Here is a 17,765-nt window from a genome sequence, read left to right on the forward strand (position 1 = left end):
CTTACAAATGAAGAGACTGAGACTCAGAGAAGATCAGTGGCTTTCTCAAGGTTATAGGCTCTTAGAAGATCCAAGGAAAAACACAGTTCCTTGATTCCCAGTGGGTACTATTTCCATAAACCCCCAGGGAGACCTTATTTCTTTGAGAAGGAATCTCTGACTGCTGGTTTAGTTTATATACAAAATCCCTATCTGAAAGTTTCTTTACCCAGTGCAGTGAGTAGAAGCTGGTCCTGCCTGGTGAAACCCATAGGGAGAAAAGTACATGCCCCTTCTTGGCTGAGGACTTGCTTTGTGTAAAGGTTTTGGACCAAAACATCTCTGAAACAGCAAAATGGAGTTGTATCAGGTAATATCTATGGAGAGCACCTGGGGTCATCACCCTATTAAATATTTCCTAATGTGTTTTCACAAACATCCATGGCTAAATTAGTGGAGAAGTTACAATAATTTCAAAAGACAGGATCTTTATTTACTAGGATACTCTAAAGATCATTAATTTTATTTAGTTTCTTGTAGCTATTTGTTTCCTTAATCAACATAGGAAATGGATTTTTTTTGGTTTTTGTTTTATAGTGAGCAATGTAGGATTATTCTTATATTTAAATAAGTGTCTGATTATACTGAACCTGAGGCAAGGAATGTTGATACAGGGGTGGACATAAGTTTTTTATTTGGATCAGTGTTCCCGAAATATCTAAACATCAGTAAAAATACATTAGTAATCTTCTAGTACATCATTTCTATATCAGATTAATTGGTGTGGAAAATTATGCATACTTTATTTTGCAAATTGAGCTGGGTGTGATGATGATTTACAAGCTCATTTTTCTTGATGCCATCATGAGTGTTTCTATAGTTTTATGTGTGGATATATCTCATCAGTGAGGAGGCTAGGAACAGAGAGACATGAGACCCAATCTGGTTCTATTTGTGTGAACAAGTTCTCTCTTGAAGACCCAGTTTTACCTGGAATGTGAGGAAATCGAAGTAAATGACATTTCTGTTGTTTTCCAGTTCTGATAATCTGATCAAAATAAGTAAAGCTAAGAAGCCACAAGTTAATAAAATTAAAAAGTTTGCATGTGTAACCTGTGGCCTGTATGTCACATTCTTGATATAGTACTCACTCTTACAACATCCTAAGTCTTTTGAATGCTCTGTTGGTTCTGCTATCTTCAGCTAATGTTCTTTATTTTAGCTGCTAATCCTTTGAAAACCTATGAGTTAAAAAAGAAAAAAATTTTGTATGGTAATTTTTTAATGCCTAATTTATTATTGATGCAGTTTCTGTGTGTTTAACACTTAAAGTCTATCTCCCCTTTTAAATGCTTTCATTTTTTGCAAAAAAACTGGAATCTGCTACTGTAAAAAGAGATACATGATGATAAATGTAATTGTATGCCAGAAAAAAATATATTATTTCATATGCATTAACTACAAATATTAGAGGAAAATAATTTTTTTCTTAACATATGAAAAATAACTAGTTTTGGATTATGATGTATTTTAGTAATTTGGGCTGCCTATATTTTAAAAAATGAAATCTGTCTTCTGATTAACACTGTTGTTATTTTTTTTTTAAAGTATGACTGTGGTTTCTCTATTTTTTGGTTCCCTTTTTTATTATACCTCCCTACCCCCATCTCTCTCTGCACAGGGTGGGTATTCTGCCCCCTCCTTCTCTCCTTGGCAGGGCTCCTTCCAAGGCATCCCACGGAGTGTTCCACCGCACCGCAGACAGAGTGAGTCTGTGTCTCTCACTCCTATCCTGCTCTGGCTTCCCGTTCATGGTATTCCCCTTCTGCATGACTATCCCTCCCCAGCACCTCCTCTCCCTCCAGAGTGACCTGCAGGCACACGCTAAACCAGCACTCCCTGGGCTCTCCTCTCTTAATTAATACTCCCTTTGACTGCATGTAAATAGACTTTTCTCCTTAGAGCCTTAGGAAAGCTGTCTGAAGTTAATGTCATTCTAATGCCGTTTAAACCTATTGCCAGTGACCCTATACCTACTGACATGCATCTGTCTTTAATATATTTTCTATTTTCACGACCTTGAGATATATGAATAGAAATTGTTTTTTAAATCTAGTCATGTTAAAAATGTATACACTATCTGCAGTAGTATAATGGACAGATGCATATTGTTTAGGGAGCAGGCTTACTAGACCATTGCACATTTCTTTAAATATTTTCTAATCAAAAATTGTTGATTGCGTTTCACTGTCATCTAATACAAAAATCTTTTAAATCATTAAGAGTGTTTTTAATAACTAATATGTCTTTGTAATTTATCAGCTGTTTTACAGTACAGAAGAAATGGCTTTTGAATATGCATGGTTTACTAACATTTCTAATGATTTAGTAATTGTTTGACTTCAAAAAAAATCTTTGTTTACATTAAATCTGCTTTCCAAAACAGTGTTTATTATTTTGTGTTATGTACTTAAGTATATAACTGGTAAGTTGGTTATATTTTATCTTTTTTGAAAAGTCACCCCAAAAAGCTAATGTTAATGAAAAAGATATAAATGTTGTCAGTCACTTTTATGCCTTCTCCATGGATTTGCCCTGATCTGTGATTCATATCAATTTTTTCATAAATTATTCTTATCAAAATCATGTGAAGTATCGAAGGTCCAAAAGGGGGAAATTTTAAGCAGTTAAAATTTTAAAATGTGATTTATTCAAATAAAAATTTATTTCTTGAATTAGTCAATTATAAAGTATCAACATGAATTGAGACAAGGTTTGAAGTTTATTTTTTGGCCATTATGCCTTTCCTTCCCTTTTGCACTTTTTAAAGAACAATGGAGTAGAGTTTGCATAGGCTTTTATATCAAGTTTATTTGCTAGCAAGTTAATTTGTTGGGTGAAAGCGTTCCTCCCTTTTCCTCCTTTCCCATCTCCTACCACCTTTGTAAGTCCTCCTTTTTACTTCCCTTGCTTCAATTAGGTTGCTTTCTCCTCTATTTAAAGATGGCTAGCACATAAAGAATTATACTAAATTGCTAGTGAACTAATCTGAATTTCAAAGGGCAATTATAACAAATGATAATGTATTCTTAAGCTGTAGCCAGTATACTGCATGGTTGACAGATTTACCTCAGATTGAGGTAAATTACACACCTACCTTAACTTTTCTGAAGCCCCCTTATAGTCCCTGTTCTTTTTCTCCACTGTTCTCCCCATTCTCCTTCTCAGCTACATGTAATATGGAATTGGAGTTTAAGGTTAATTATTCAGTATTACAAATAGTTTAGATTTATTTTTAAAACATGTTTCCCAGAAGCACCCATTTCACTAGTTTCTCATTAGTATAGCTTTAGAAATTACTTATCCCTCACCTGAATCGTTGGCTCTCCATTTCCAAATGCTTCTTTCTCCTTTGGGTTCAGAGGTATTTTTTTCATTTCCAACTATGAAGCAGCACCGTCTGTCCTTCAGCACTACTATCAAGAACTGTCTTTCTAGCTTTTCTAGATCAAACCTGCTTTCTCTGCATCTCCAAGTTAGCAAAAAGAAAGTTTGGTTCGCCAGAGTTTGGATGTGTTGGCCACCTAGGAGAAGGTGTATACATTGGAGTCTTTTCCTGGGTAAGTTCTCATAGCTTATGCAGCTAAGAGAACTGGCCCTGAGACTTGATCATTGAGACTTGTAGGACTCTGTGGAAAGTGATAACTAGAGGACTTGTTCGCAGCTTTTTGACAGCTCTTATTGAGCTTTGAAGGTTCCTTTTAAGGAAATATGTTTAAACTACTACACTGTTTTGAATTTACCCTGAGAACGCCTGAAGGAGTATAAAAAATAATAATATAAAGGAGTATAAAATAATAATGATTATTATTTTATAATGATAAAATATAGAGAAGGAGAAGGGTATTAAATTATGGGAGTAAATCCAGTAGTTTTCCAGAGAGTTTTGGAATAGGTGTCCCCTTTTCCTGCACTAAACTGCTATGTATTCAGTGAAACAATATTTGTCTCCACATTTAGTCAGTTTGTGATTTCTAGTGCTGATTTTAATTTTGGAGAGGTTCATTCTGTAAGTGATGGTATGTAGTTGAGAGAGTTCTCCTACATTATCGTGTTTCAATAATAAGTTCTTTCTGATGCCCTCTTGAATATCAACTTAAGCGAACTGACTTTTTTTGTAAATGCAGAAGCCAGGTAAACTTGGCTATTAGTCTTCATTAAGGTAGTCTGTTTTTGGTTTTGTTTTTTAAAATGTGTAAGAGTAGTGGACCTAATAAAACAGGCATAAAGAGATAGCCTGTTTTAGATATTGCAGAGAGTGAAATAACTAATGTTTACAGGGACTATTTAGCTCTGGTAACTCCAGAAAGCTGCAGTGGCCAAGGATGTTCTTGGTGAATTTTTTTTTTTTTTTTTTTTTTTGCTGTACGCGGGCCTCTCACTGTTGTGGCCTCTCCCGTTGCGGAGCACAGGCTCCGGACGCGCAGGCTCAGCGGCCATGGCTCACGGGCCCAGCCGCTCCGCGGCATATGGGATCCTCCCAGACCGGGGCACGAACCCGTATCCCCTGCATCGGCAGGCGGACTCTCAACCACTGCGCCACCAGGGAGGCCCTGTTCTTGGTGAATTTAAGAATAACTCTAAAAAAATGGAGATAAATGGAAAATCCTGGTCTCCTAAGTTTTTTTTTTTTTTAACTTTCTCAGGAAATTTTGACTTACATTCCTTTTCTCATGTGTATTACTAGTCTCTGCTTGATGATGCTTATCTTCCAGTTTCAAATTAAATTTTCTCTAGGTTACCAGAAAATATCTACATTTAAACATTCAAAGGTCTTCCTGCTGTCAGTAGGCACTTCAGGTTTTGTCCAACTGACTTAACTGGCGTTGGTTTAGTCTTTCTGATTTCCAACTGTGTAAAATTAGGAATGATAAATATATAACCTACCTCACAGTATGAAAATTTAATAAAAATAATTACTTTTGGCAAGTAAAAGCCTTAATGGTAATCTCAAATACCATTTCCTGCCAGAGCATATGCTTTCAGGAATAACTGACTTTTCAAAAAGTATATCTTGAAATAATACCTATTTCTTATCATGCCTAAAGAGACTTAAAATTTGCTGTTTAACACCTTTCTTGAAAGAATTTAGAAATCTTACTTCCTTTAGCTTCCACGTACAGTAACTTAAATTGGAAGAAAAAAGGTGTTTTTAAGCAACAAAAATAACATAAATACATGTTTATGTCTTAATAGCCATATTAAGCCCAGCAGTTTCTTTTTAAAAAATTTTTATTGAAGTATAGTTGATTTACAATGTTGTATTTAGTTTCTGCTGTACAGCAAAGTGACTCAGTTATACATATATATATTCTTTTTCATATTCTCTTTTATTATGGTTTATCACAGGATATTGAATATAGTTCCCTGTGCTATACAGTAGGACCTTGTTGTTTATCCATCCTATATATAATAGTTTGCATTGGTAATCCCAAACTCCCAATCCAGCCCAGCAGTTTCTTGATGCAGTGCTGCCTGATTTCTAAATTTATATTATAATAATCACTAATTGTATTCACCAGAATTATATTAAGAATGGCAATTATATTGTCTTATATTTTCCTCCTCCTCTTATAACCTTCAGGGGTTGTTTCACAAACCTTTTTTGACAAATTCACTTTACATCATAACCCAGTATATATTTACTGAATGAAACTATATATTTACAACCCAAGACACATGTGTGTGTATATTTAAAATTCAGATTAAAGATTCATGAAACAGTACTTTCTCTTAGGACATATGATACTCTCATGTTTTTTTTCCAATTTTTTGTTTTGCTTTTTTTCACATAGTATTATATGAGCATTTTTTATATAGTAATATTTCTTGAAAACATTTTAATGGCTACATGATAATACATTATCATTGACTATGATATCATTTATTTAATGTTTTCCTGTTGTTTGACATTGATGTTGTTTCCATTTTCCCCTATTAAACAGAGATACTATTGTAGTGCAATTTATTCTTGTGTTTAGATCAGTGTCAGCACTAGAAGGATGGTTCTTAAAGGGTGTGTGCTTTTTAGAGATGCTTGATGTGTATTGTTGAACTGTCAAACATGTTCATAAGGTATACATTAACGTGGCTCAATCCGATTGGCTTCACCATGTGACTGTAATCAATTGTACATGTAAAGATAGCATCAGTCAGTGCTTTAATGAGAAATTAGCTCTGAGAGTGACTTTTCATAAAAATAAACTATTTTTGATGAAGTGGAAAAGAGTAACTCAGTAAAAACTGAACAATTCGATTTTACAGTAAGCTATTTTTTTTAAAGTGTCGTTGATATAGAATATGGTACTGTGTCCATATTTGCAGTTAATTCAAGTGCAGATTAGTCATTGGTTAATTGACTAGAAATGTGCATCAAACTCATGGTCCAGGAGGCCGTCCCATAAACGTAGGCATGGGTTAGTTTCTTTCTCAACACCTTGCTTTTATGAGAAACAAAGCAATTGCTGTTATCTGTATAAGCCTTTTATAACAGCCTGCTCTGCAGATTGTGGGATTGTCTTGTTAGCTGTATTTGTTGCCATATGATAGTGCCTGCAGTATCCTACTCTGGATAAATATACCATGCGTATTGGTCACACTAGTGGAATTGTACTCTTATGATGTTATTTAGTTTAGTTTTTTTTTTTTTTCCCTGAACTATTCTCCATCCCAGGGGTAGATGCTGATGGGTTCTTTGTCTTAGAGACATAGACTCTTGAAGATTAAGCATTTCACACTAATTATGCCTGTGCAGTAAATGCTTACTTAAGTCACTATTATTCACGTCCATAGTTTTTATTTTTTAATTAATTTATATTAGAGTATAGTTGCTTTACAGTGTGGTGTTGATAGTTTTTAAAAGCAGTTAACTGATCAACTTAGAAAAGTCATTGAACTCCTTATTTCAGAAATTGCTTATTTATAATTTATATTTATCAGTCAGATATCTTCCCTAAGTTCTCTGAGATCTAGAGACACTATTCTGAGATCTAGGGAATAAGAGCATTCCTGGTCCTCAGGAGTCCTTGGAAGCTTTGATTGGGTTCATGTGAATTATAGACCAGAATTCTTTGAATCTAGTTATACTAGGGATCCAGTCCTGTCTTCCATCTCTATAGTGATGTGTGGAGCCTTGCTTATAATGTAGAACATTATATTTAAGACATACGTGAAAATCAGATTATTCTTTTATTGGTCTTTAATGCAGCAGCAGTTAAAAGTAAACTAACATTCAGTTGTATTTATAATATGCAAGACTGAAATTATTAAAAATAATTTCTACTTCCTTTATAAGGGATTACATGCAGCTAAACTTTTTTAGATCTTTGGAATATGAATATTAATTGTGTCAAAATTATTTTCAGTATTTTATTTGGTAAGATCCTTCAAGTGATTCCTTTTAAGGGTAAGAAGATTATATACACTGTTCGGTGGATATGAATATTTGTATTAACTTGCAAACCACTTCAGCAAGAAAGTATAAATCTATTAAGAATGTTTTCATTTTATAGAAATATATTAAAATAATAATGCCTAGAAAAATACAACAAAAGAAAAGCAAATACTGTTTGCTGCTGCCCAGTCATGGCTATTCCTTGGTGTTGTATGTGGTCTCTGACACCACTGTCCTGTCTTTTTCTTGTCTCTGCTCTCCCAATTATGCCATTGGCAAGGAGTTGAGAAGTTAGTCCATTACTTCTCTGACAAAGCGTGGTACAGTACAATTTCAGATTTTTTCCTACCACCTTCTTCATTGTAACTTTTTCCCCCCAGTTTGCATGATGCATGTCAGAGCTTGCATGAAATTACAGGCATGTTACAAATGGCTCCATTACCATCTTCCTTTTAACCTTTGAAATGTATTTAATAATGATAATAAACTTGTGTGTATCAAGAAAATAATAGTAGGTCATTCCTGTGTCTGTTATGCAATAGCATTTTTATGCTTTAGAACATTTTCTGCTTTCTACCTTACACACTTTGACATATTTTTACTCCATCAGGACTTGATATTTCTAGCTGCTGTCTTACTATTGGTGACTTTAGAACAAGAATGTTTACAGAAACTTCCTTTGTATGTTTACAGATATAACTTTTTTCTTATGTTAATGCTAGAAATCTTTGAAGTGCTATGAAATGGTGAAGGTGAAGAATTTTTGTGATGAGTGCTAATTTGCATTTCCTTGTGTTCAGTATATTTCCTCCAGTGGGTCTCTTGGAACCACTTTTCCCTGGAAATACTGCTTCACCATGTGGCTTGAATTTGGTGTCTGAGAGTTATCTTCTGTAGGACAGATCAGCTAAGGAAAGAGGACATTATCTAGGAAAGTTAATACCTGAATGTTGGTATTGAATCTGTCTTTTTGAGTTTTTAAAACAGTCATCTGGCTATATTGCATATTCTGAAAGTCTGTGAACTCATTGGACTTAACCCAAATATCACAGAATAATAAAATTTTAGTGCTGCATTTTAAATTCTCTGTCAGTTCAAATTCTGGCTTTGCCATTTACTAAAGTCTGTGAATTTGGAGATTCTACTTAATTTCATTTAACCTCAGTTTACTCATTTACAAAAAGAAGATAGTACCTTCCACCTAGGGTCTTGTGATAATTAGAGATTATGCATGTGAGCGTAGAGTTTGGTTGTCTACCATTGGAAAGAAGGGAAACCCTTCTTTTACAGTCTAGAGTATAATATTTCTCAAATATTTGTAATGTGTCAGGCATAATACTAAGCACTTTATCTGCATGTTATCAATTGTGATTTATAACAGTTCAATGAGGTGCAGGTACTATTATCCTCACTTTACAAGTTACAAAATTCCATCTTAGAGTAGTAAGATAATTTACCCAATATCTCACTGATGGAGATAGAGCCAGAACTCAAACCCAGATCAGTCTGACTTCAAAAGCTCAGTGATTCAATACTGTGTTGTACTAGCTCCTTCATGTAGCCACATGTAAATTTTCTCTAAACGTTAAAGTGCCTTGCATGTCCTAGCTCTGATTTATCTCCAGGAGGACACTTGAGGAATCTTGACTTCTGTGTCATATCAGATATGCCTCCTGTGGATTTAAAACATTTAGATATGACTGACATTATTGAGATATGTATTTGGAGCCTAGAGACCTTGCAATCTGTAGCAACTAGTTTATTATAATACTATTATAGAACTTGCTTTCCCCCCCCCCCACAAGATGTAGTTACAAAAGGGCAGTGGCTTGAATTAATCACTTTCACACCTTTTCATAATCATGAGTGACATTTACTGAGCAGTTTTGATGTGCTCTGGGAGGTTCTATCCTAAGTATTTTACATGTTATAATCATTTTTAATTATTAGAATTAGAAATGAAAAATAGCTGAATGCTTGTTAAGACAGTTTCCCTAACATATTTCATCCAGAAATGTCGAGTCTCCAACTAAAAAACATCTCTGGCGTAGCTGGTGGGTTATTATGGGAGGTGCAGGTCATAATGGGAGGTGCTGTGTTCAAGCTAACATGTAATGAATCCTGCATGCTATGCTTCTAAACATGAATCATTAAGCTGACCCCAAACTTATCTAGAGAAAACATTTTTTTAATTATAAGATTTCTTTTCCATCAGTTATTAAGACTCGTTTAAATTAGTGCTGCATCATTGACCTAATAGGGGAGTATCATTTTGCTAGTCTATTACCAAAGAAGCCATGCTGGAATATACCACTTACCAATATTCATTTATTTATTATCTAGTAAATACATATTTAATCCCTGCTATGTGCCAAATACTGAGGATACCAGCTACAACAACAAAAAATGAATAAAGCACTGTACGTGCCTTAAGAAGTGCAGTCTCTGGTTATCTTTGTAAGCAGCACAGAATAGACATTTAAGGTTATCATTGAAGATGCCTATCAATCCCTTGCATAATTACCCAGTAGTGCCTATTGCTGGCACTCTTGACCTTAACATCTGTAGCCATTACATCTGAGAATTCTCAGAATAGTGTGCTGAAGTATATGTATTTAACTACTAAAGTAAGACTTGAAGTTGCTGAGTCCAGTTAGAAGCCCTGAGTTCTTTCAGTCTAGGAATGGATCCACATTTTTAAGCTTTAGTAACCAACCTTTCTACAAGTTGCAAGGATGGAGTACTAAAGCTCTACGAATTTGTGACTACAGAGTTTCCAGAGGTCCCTGCAGTAGTGGGGGAATTCCTTTTGCCCTCTGAGTCTTGTGGGCAGCTGAGGCTATGTAATGAATGGGCTGGTGGGCAACTTCCCCAGAGGTCTTTTTTTGATACAGGGCAGTACCTCGTCTTTCATCTTCGAAGCCGGAAACCTGAACTCATCTTAAATTTCTCTATCTCCTTCAAAACTCTTCCAATCATTTCCAGTTTTTTTCCCTATATCCTAATTTTAAACCCTTATAATTTATCACCTGGGCTGTTAGCAATGGCGCACTACCGGGGTGTTATGCTTAACACTCTCATCCCCTACTGTTACATTCCTCACTGATCCCACCAGAGTGACATTCTAAAATACACATTGGGTCTTACAATTCCTCTGCTTAAAATTCATCAGTGTCTCCCATTATCTACTGTACAGAGTCAGAACTATTCGGCCTGATGGGAGTTCCTTTATGAGTTGGCCTTTGCCTACACTTTCCTACCAACATTGTGCTTGTCAATTCAGTCTAACAATTTGAAGTTACTAGAACATCATTATGTTCGTTTTTTTTGCCTTTGTGTTTTGCATGTACTGGCCCTTTACCCTGAATGTTCTTCCCTTCTTGTCTTCTCAGCAAACTCCTACTCATCTTAAAACTCAGTTCAGATGTTTGCAATTCTTGGATGCCTTCTGTGACCTCTCTAATCAGGCATATATTTTCTTCTTGCTTCTACATTTTGTTATGCTTGAGACATGGTCTCATCATTTGTCTACCTGCCTCTTTCTTATGAGGCCTCTCAACTACAGGAACAGCATTGTGTTCAGGTTCATATTTTCCTACACCTACTACAGTGCATGGTATATCAGACATTTTTTAAATGAATGAATGGTTTTGATATTCCTTCCTATTGATCTTATTATCCCTGATTACATGGGATTTTTCTTTTTATATTTAAAATTCATTCTGAAAACACCTGTGGTAGTGCGTAGTAAACGTGGGCAAGATGAATTGTTAATATACAGCTGAGTGTTTAGAATTTGGGGAATTGAACTGCAAGCAGCAAGCTGTCCGAACACATCTTTGCTTTTGCTTGCTAAATGTTAAGAGGCAACTTGTTGTTCTACTTGTCAACAGGTAATTAATGACAACCCGGTCTTTAGTGGGTAACCAGTTTTACATAATCTTCCACAAATCAGGAGTAAGCCTTTCCTTGGTCCTCACTATAGTCATTTCTTTTTTTTTTTTTTTTTTTCTTTTTGCGGTATGCGGGCCTCTCACTGTTGTGGCCTCTCCCGTTGCGGAGCACAGGCTCCGGACGCGCAGGCCCAGCGGCCATGGCTCACGGGCCCAGCCGCTCCGCGGCATATGGGATCCTCCCAGACCGGGACACGAACCCGTATCCCCTGCATCGGCAGGCGGACTCTCAACCACTGCGCCACCAGGGAGGCCCTATAGTCATTTCTTGATCTTCTTCTAGAGACAGAAGATCAAGTAGCAGAATTGATTTACAAACTAGTTTTCAAATAAATAATAAAACAAGACATTTATTTTGGGATAGGGAAATTAAATTTTTATTTAAAATAAACTTTTAATAAAAATATAAAATCTATATTATTCAGCATTTAGAAACCACTGATTTATTTAATGTAATTAAGTGATAGTATGGACACTTTTTGTATAATTGGTCAGTCTAACTCCTCTCAGTTAAAAGACTCAAAATTTTATTATTTTTTAAAAACCTGATTATTTTCTAGTTCTTTAATATTTGTTATTGAGCTTTATTGCCTTTAATACAAGCAGAACATCTTTCTGACATGACACTCTGCTGTATTTCCATTTAGTTCTCTGGTAAGCAGTGGTCATTTGGGTAATATAAGTAATCAGAACAATGCACATGGATAATTTGTCTACAGTTCATAGTGCCCCTTTTCTGGAGGCTTGATTATCTTAATAATCAGTTTGATCTTACTTAGAAAATTATACCTGTTTATGCTTTGAGCTGGTAGTGCATGTTTATACCGTTTTTTTCCTTATGGGCAATAGACATATTGCAATAAAATCATTTTTTTAGATTGTCACTGATATTTTCAAAGGTCTTAAATTGTTTTAAGATTTTTAACTCGAGACTAGACTATCTTATTGTTTTTAAAGGTGAAAAGAGGTAAAAAGGGAAAACAGATCCCCATTCAATTAACCGTTTGATGTTGCACTTTTCTCCTCCTTGGTTGCTTTTTTTTTCCCTTAGGTAGATTTTGGTTTGCTTAATAGGGCCCTGCTTTATATTTTTACTGATCTTTCTAAAGAATATATCACTTTGGCATGGCCAGTTTTTTTCTAGGGAATCCCAAGGAGAGTCTTGAATAAATTCGTTGATGATTTTAGTACCTCTAAATCATCTCTATGGTGATATATTGTGAAAATGCCCAGTGACTTAAACTAGGACATTTATCTTGAAGCAAAAACTGAGATGACTTATTTATTTTAAATATTCTAAGATAAAAGTTTAATGTAACATATTCTGCATGGATTAACTTTGAGTAGTCATTTTCTTGATTTTTATTATTCTTATAAATAGCAAGTCAACCCCATGCCATCACGACCAACCATCCCTCCATGAGTTGGTGACCTTTGTTCTCAGTCACTTGTAACTCCTCCATAATCTAATCCCTGATTTCTGACTCTGGTAGCCATCATCCAGTGTGCTGGTCAAGGAGGTGAAAAAAGGAGGAAAATACAAATGATGCAACATAAATAGATTCACCCTTTCTTTTGGGGAAATTAGAGATACTGTGTAGATTTGTTTGTGGATTAGCATAGTAAAAAATTATTAGTAAAATAAGGTATTTTAAAAACATTCATGTTTCAAAGCCCTTTGCCAAATTTTTTGACATTTTCAGCCCACATTATTTAATAGAACGTATATATGAGTGTGTGTGTGTGTGTGTGTGTGTGTGTGTGTGTTTAAACATTTAGAGCAACTATTCCTGTATCATGATATGACCAATAGGCTCTGCCCCATAAACTTTTAACTGTTTGGGCCATTGAAAGATAACTTTAAGATTCATATTTCTTTACTGAATGCCCCAAAGTAATGGAAATTGTATGTTTCCTCTGATTTGTATAGAATATAATCACACAGTAAGCTCCAGAGAAGTGTGTGCAAGGCATGTGAGCCTTAAGAACTTTACTTTTGTAGGCTTCTGAGCTTTAGTTCAAGTTACAGGCAACTTGAAATCTGTTTTAATCTCAGACACCATTCAAAAGGCTGGTTATTTTTAGTTTTATTAATGGACCTTTGCTCTTGGGGAAGGTAAATCTGTTTTTCATATATCAGCCATAAGAGAACCTTGGTTGATCCCTCAAATGGCAGTGAGACAGAACAAATAAGCTGTGAAAACATTTTATTCTGAAACTTTTCAGTAAGAATATTAAAGGTAGGTTAACATTAGCTAAAGATGTTGACCTATTTTTTTTAAGTAATTAGAATTTCACATCAACTGAGAATATAATCTTCATTCTAAATTGTTTATCTGCTGGTAATTTTAATTCTCGATAGAGGTACAGCACCTGACACTTTGAAGTTAATGCTTCCTCTGATGAAGTGTATTGAAGTGGTATAGAGCTTTCTTTAAAAAATAAGCCTTTAAAATGGGTAATATTCTGAAGGTCATAGTTGCTATTTGAATGTTATATGGAGATTAAACCAAAGGACTATAGAAATCATTCTGTCAAGCTGTCTTGTATATAAAGTTTTAAATAATTAATGAATCAATTAAGGTAGAAATCATTTTTTACAGTAAATCAGTACTTTAATATTTTTCTTTTCTCCTGTTTGATTTTGGATCTTGTTTAGTGTTTACTGCCCGTACCATTTTTTGTTTGCATCATCTCTCTTGTATGTGTCTCATGAATTATTTGAATATTGCAACTTATTTTTTAATTAAAAAACCCCCACATGCTACTCATATTAAAACATAATAAGTACCAACACAGCCTAATTGGAACTTATATTAATTCTGGGTGTTATTTCTAAAATGAATTGTTGCTAATGTTGTTTTTAATTCTAATAGCCTCAAGTACTACAGCCTTCCAGCAGCCTTCCCAGACCCACAGACCACGCCCAGGGAAAACTAGCAAAGCCACAACATACCGAGGCCCACAGTGAGTGCATAATCCAGGGCATACATCAGGCTGTTGCACCTCTGGATGAAAGCTTTACACACGGCTTGCAACAAGAAAGCAGCAGTGGTCTGGAAGACCGGCCTTTTTCATCAAGCCCACAATTCACTAAGGATGTGGTGAAGAGTACACCTTCTGAAGCAGACTTGAACATGACCATGAATGCTCAAGAGCCTTATCATTTGGCAAATAATCAAATTAGTGACATGCAATTTGTGACCACTTCTCTTCAGACACTTCCCCAGTCAAGTATAGTAGACCAGGCTAAGAGAGTTGGAAGAAATCAGTCTTCACCAGAGGGCTACACATCTCAGCCCAAGTCCTTGAAGCTTTTTAAGCCATCCATCTTGAATTCTGTGGTACCTCCTCCAGTTCCTGAAACGTGTCCAAGTGGGAATCCCACTTGTAAGAAGTCACCAATAATCACACCATGTAATTCTGCAAAACTCCAGCCAACATCTAGTCAAACAAATCTTGCAAATAATCCAAATCCAAAAGCATCTAAGCTCCGCCCCCCTGCTGGCTCTTTCAAACAAAAACAAATAAGCAGCCCCCAGCTAGAGCCTCAAAACTTCCAGGCCAAGACAAGCATCCCAAGGCCATTAACAAGAAGAAAAGAAATCATGCAGAATCCTAATGACAATTTGAATTCTGGGGATTGTTTGGCCTCTAATCAATATTCTCGACTTCCTAAACCAAAGATACATTAAGCATAGCCATCACCTGCCAATTTGTTTTTTTTAAAAAACAGTCTGTAATAGCTTTATGTGCAGTTTGCTACTGTGATGGAGGTTCCATTGAAAGCTTGCAAATCTAAAAATTAAAATGTGGAAGCTTCTACTAGTTTGGCTCTTCCATTTTATATCCTGGTATGAAGTACATAGTATTTGAGCATATTTGTCTCAGGTAAACACAAAAGTTTGCTTACCCATTCAGAGGTCTACAGAAGGCTCTAACCATGTTATCTATCCGTCCCTCTGCACATCAGAAAATTCATAATATTCCACTTAGCAAGCAACAAATGTGCTTTGCTGATTTAGTCCTTTTAAGGTCTGTATTAATGGTGGTTGTCAGAGCCTCACTCTTTTTCACTCATCCCTCCTGTGAGTATGGTTACTATTTTAACTAAAGATTTGGTGATAATGGAAGATGGTAGTCTGCACGTAGAGTTCTGGCCAGTGATTTGTATATTTAAAAGGTCTATGCAAAAGCTCTGTGATGAATACAGGAGATCAGGCTTTTATTGGGAAGTTTATGTAAGTTTTATTTTTCTTTGCTGTAGTCTCAATATTTATTTACCAGACAAATTCCCCTGGCTAAAAATGTTTCATATTATATATATAAACCAATTATATGTTGCTTTAACATCTTGTTTTACACACACACACACACACACACACACACCATTTGTGTTTGTTTTTGTTACTGAATAAATTTTGGAAAGCTTGAGTGAGGATACATCTTGAAACCTGATGTAAAGATATATTCATTTGTAACATATGTTGGTGCTAGAGTTTTGCTGGTAATTCCATTTTGAACCCTATCGACTTATGGATCCATGATAGCTGTTTTGAGGTTCCACAGTATATATTTTAAATTAAGTCTTTATTGTAATGTTTATATTTATTGACTTTCTGCTAATATCCGAAGACTGGAATAATGGACTTGAAATGTTTGCACAGAACTTTGATGGGATATAAATATCCCATATATAGGGATTTAAAACTATTTTCTATAGCAAAGCGAGTTAAAGTATTTTGAGTATAATTATAAATTTAAGTAAGACTATCTTGAGAAAACCGGAATTCATAATAGCTGTGCTTTTTTGAGTTTTCCAGGTTTCCCTTTTATGTTGGTGTATGTTTGAAAGACAATTTCTTGAAAGTAGATTTGGGAAGAAAAATCAGAAAGGGGAAATTATGTTTTATTAAAAGGTATTAAAAGATATTTCAATGGCAATATGTTTATTTATTTTAATGTGCTAGGAAGGTAGCTGTGGAACTGCCAAGGGACCATATGCATTAACCTAATTATGCTGCAGGCCGCTTGTCGGGTGGTTCAGTAAATTTGCCCTCCTGTTCTCCCAAATCATGGCATCTCTAGGCTGTTCAACTGTTGCTGCTTTTGTTAGAATTAATGTCTTTCACACAGATAGTATTGTTGTGGTCAGCTGACCAAAAATTTATCAAAAGGGTTTATGGCCAAAAAAATCAGTCACTCAAATTCCTAGGGACCCCTTTAAAAAAATGTACATCGCCCCATTTTAGAGGAACAACACAGCAAGTACTCTAGCGGAAATTTGAAAAGAGTGTTTACTACCATTTGATGCAGTCTTCCCTTACCTATAAGGAACCATTCGAGTGAATTTGCCATTCACCAGCTATCAGCCATTCTTGGATTTGGTAAGAGGTGAGCAACACAAATCTAGTATCATACTCTCATCTGACAGCACTTCTGCCAGAGAAGCACTAAAGTTGAGAAAGTTTTTCACATAGTCCAGATACTGTTACTATGCTAAGCGATCAGACCTATCAGGAAGGCTCTTTTTTCTTCATAGGGACAAGCAGTAATAGCTGAAGCTGTAAGTGGGTACCTGTGGTTTTTATTTTGAAGGAGAAAGAAAACTGATCTCAGATATTGCAAATGGGGTGTTTCCCTAAAGTAAAACATACTGATTAGTAGGTCTTGGTTTATTTAGAAATTATAGAAACTCTTGTGAAACATTATTAACAAGTAGGCCTTTATCTTTAGGGGAAAATTTTTAAATTTTTACTTTATTTTTAACCCCCTAGTCTGAGGGAAATGTCTTTATTAAAAATGTTGACTCCTGCAATATGTTTATTCTAATCCTTTTCCTGCTCTGTTTTTTATCCCTGATGAATTTGCAGAAATGTTCATCCATCAGTTCAATTTCTCTGTACCTTTGTTGAGCCTTAATCTTGGCAGAAGGCTCATTAATATAATTATGAAGCATACTATTACATTTAAGAGAAAAAATCTAGGATGCTTGCATGAAACAACAAAGTATTTGCCTGCAGTTTTCTTTAAAAACTGCAAGAATATTATGCTAGTCTGCTCCTTAGTAAATGTTAAGTCAGAAATGAGGTGAGGCTGTAGCTCACCTGAATAATCAGAGCTCACTCTCAGATTTGGCTCGATCTCTCTTTAGCGCTTCTGTAAGTCAACTCTGTGCCAAATCCTCCTGCACAGGAACTCATATCACTCTTTTCCTTGGTTCTTGTGATTTCGGTGAAGATGGTGGCAGTGTATGAATTCTAAATCCCGAGGAAGAAGTCTTATGGGCATTGGTTAAGTTTCACATTGGTGAAAGAGAAAATAGAGTATGTAGAATTATACATTTGGCTGTTAATGGGGTGCATATAAAATTCCTTAAA

The 17,765-nt window shown here is 35.3% G+C and overlaps 1 protein-coding gene across 9 annotated transcripts in view; it reads left to right on the plus strand.

Annotated features, from left to right (window-relative positions):
* The window catches only part of CCSER2 (coiled-coil serine rich protein 2), a 149,855-nt gene extending 133,581 nt beyond the window's left edge, over positions 1-16,274 (plus strand). For 7 of the 9 annotated variants that reach the window (XM_082601001.1, XM_082600998.1, XM_082600999.1 and 4 more), the window contains one exon: positions 14,262-16,274. In XM_082601001.1, the coding sequence (XP_082457127.1) occupies positions 14,262-15,080 (819 nt within the window). In that variant the 3' untranslated portion in view covers positions 15,081-16,274. Of the gene's footprint in view, positions 1-1,660; positions 1,794-14,261 lie in introns of all 9 variants that reach the window. The other 2 variants (XM_082601002.1, XM_082601003.1) reach the window with 2 other exon arrangements.
* The last annotated feature ends 1,491 nt before the right edge of the window (positions 16,275-17,765 follow it).

The sequence above is a fragment of the Mesoplodon mirus genome, assembly GCF_964341445.2.
Source record: "Mesoplodon mirus genome assembly, chromosome: 2".
Classification (NCBI taxonomy): domain Eukaryota; kingdom Metazoa; phylum Chordata; class Mammalia; order Artiodactyla; family Ziphiidae; genus Mesoplodon; species Mesoplodon mirus.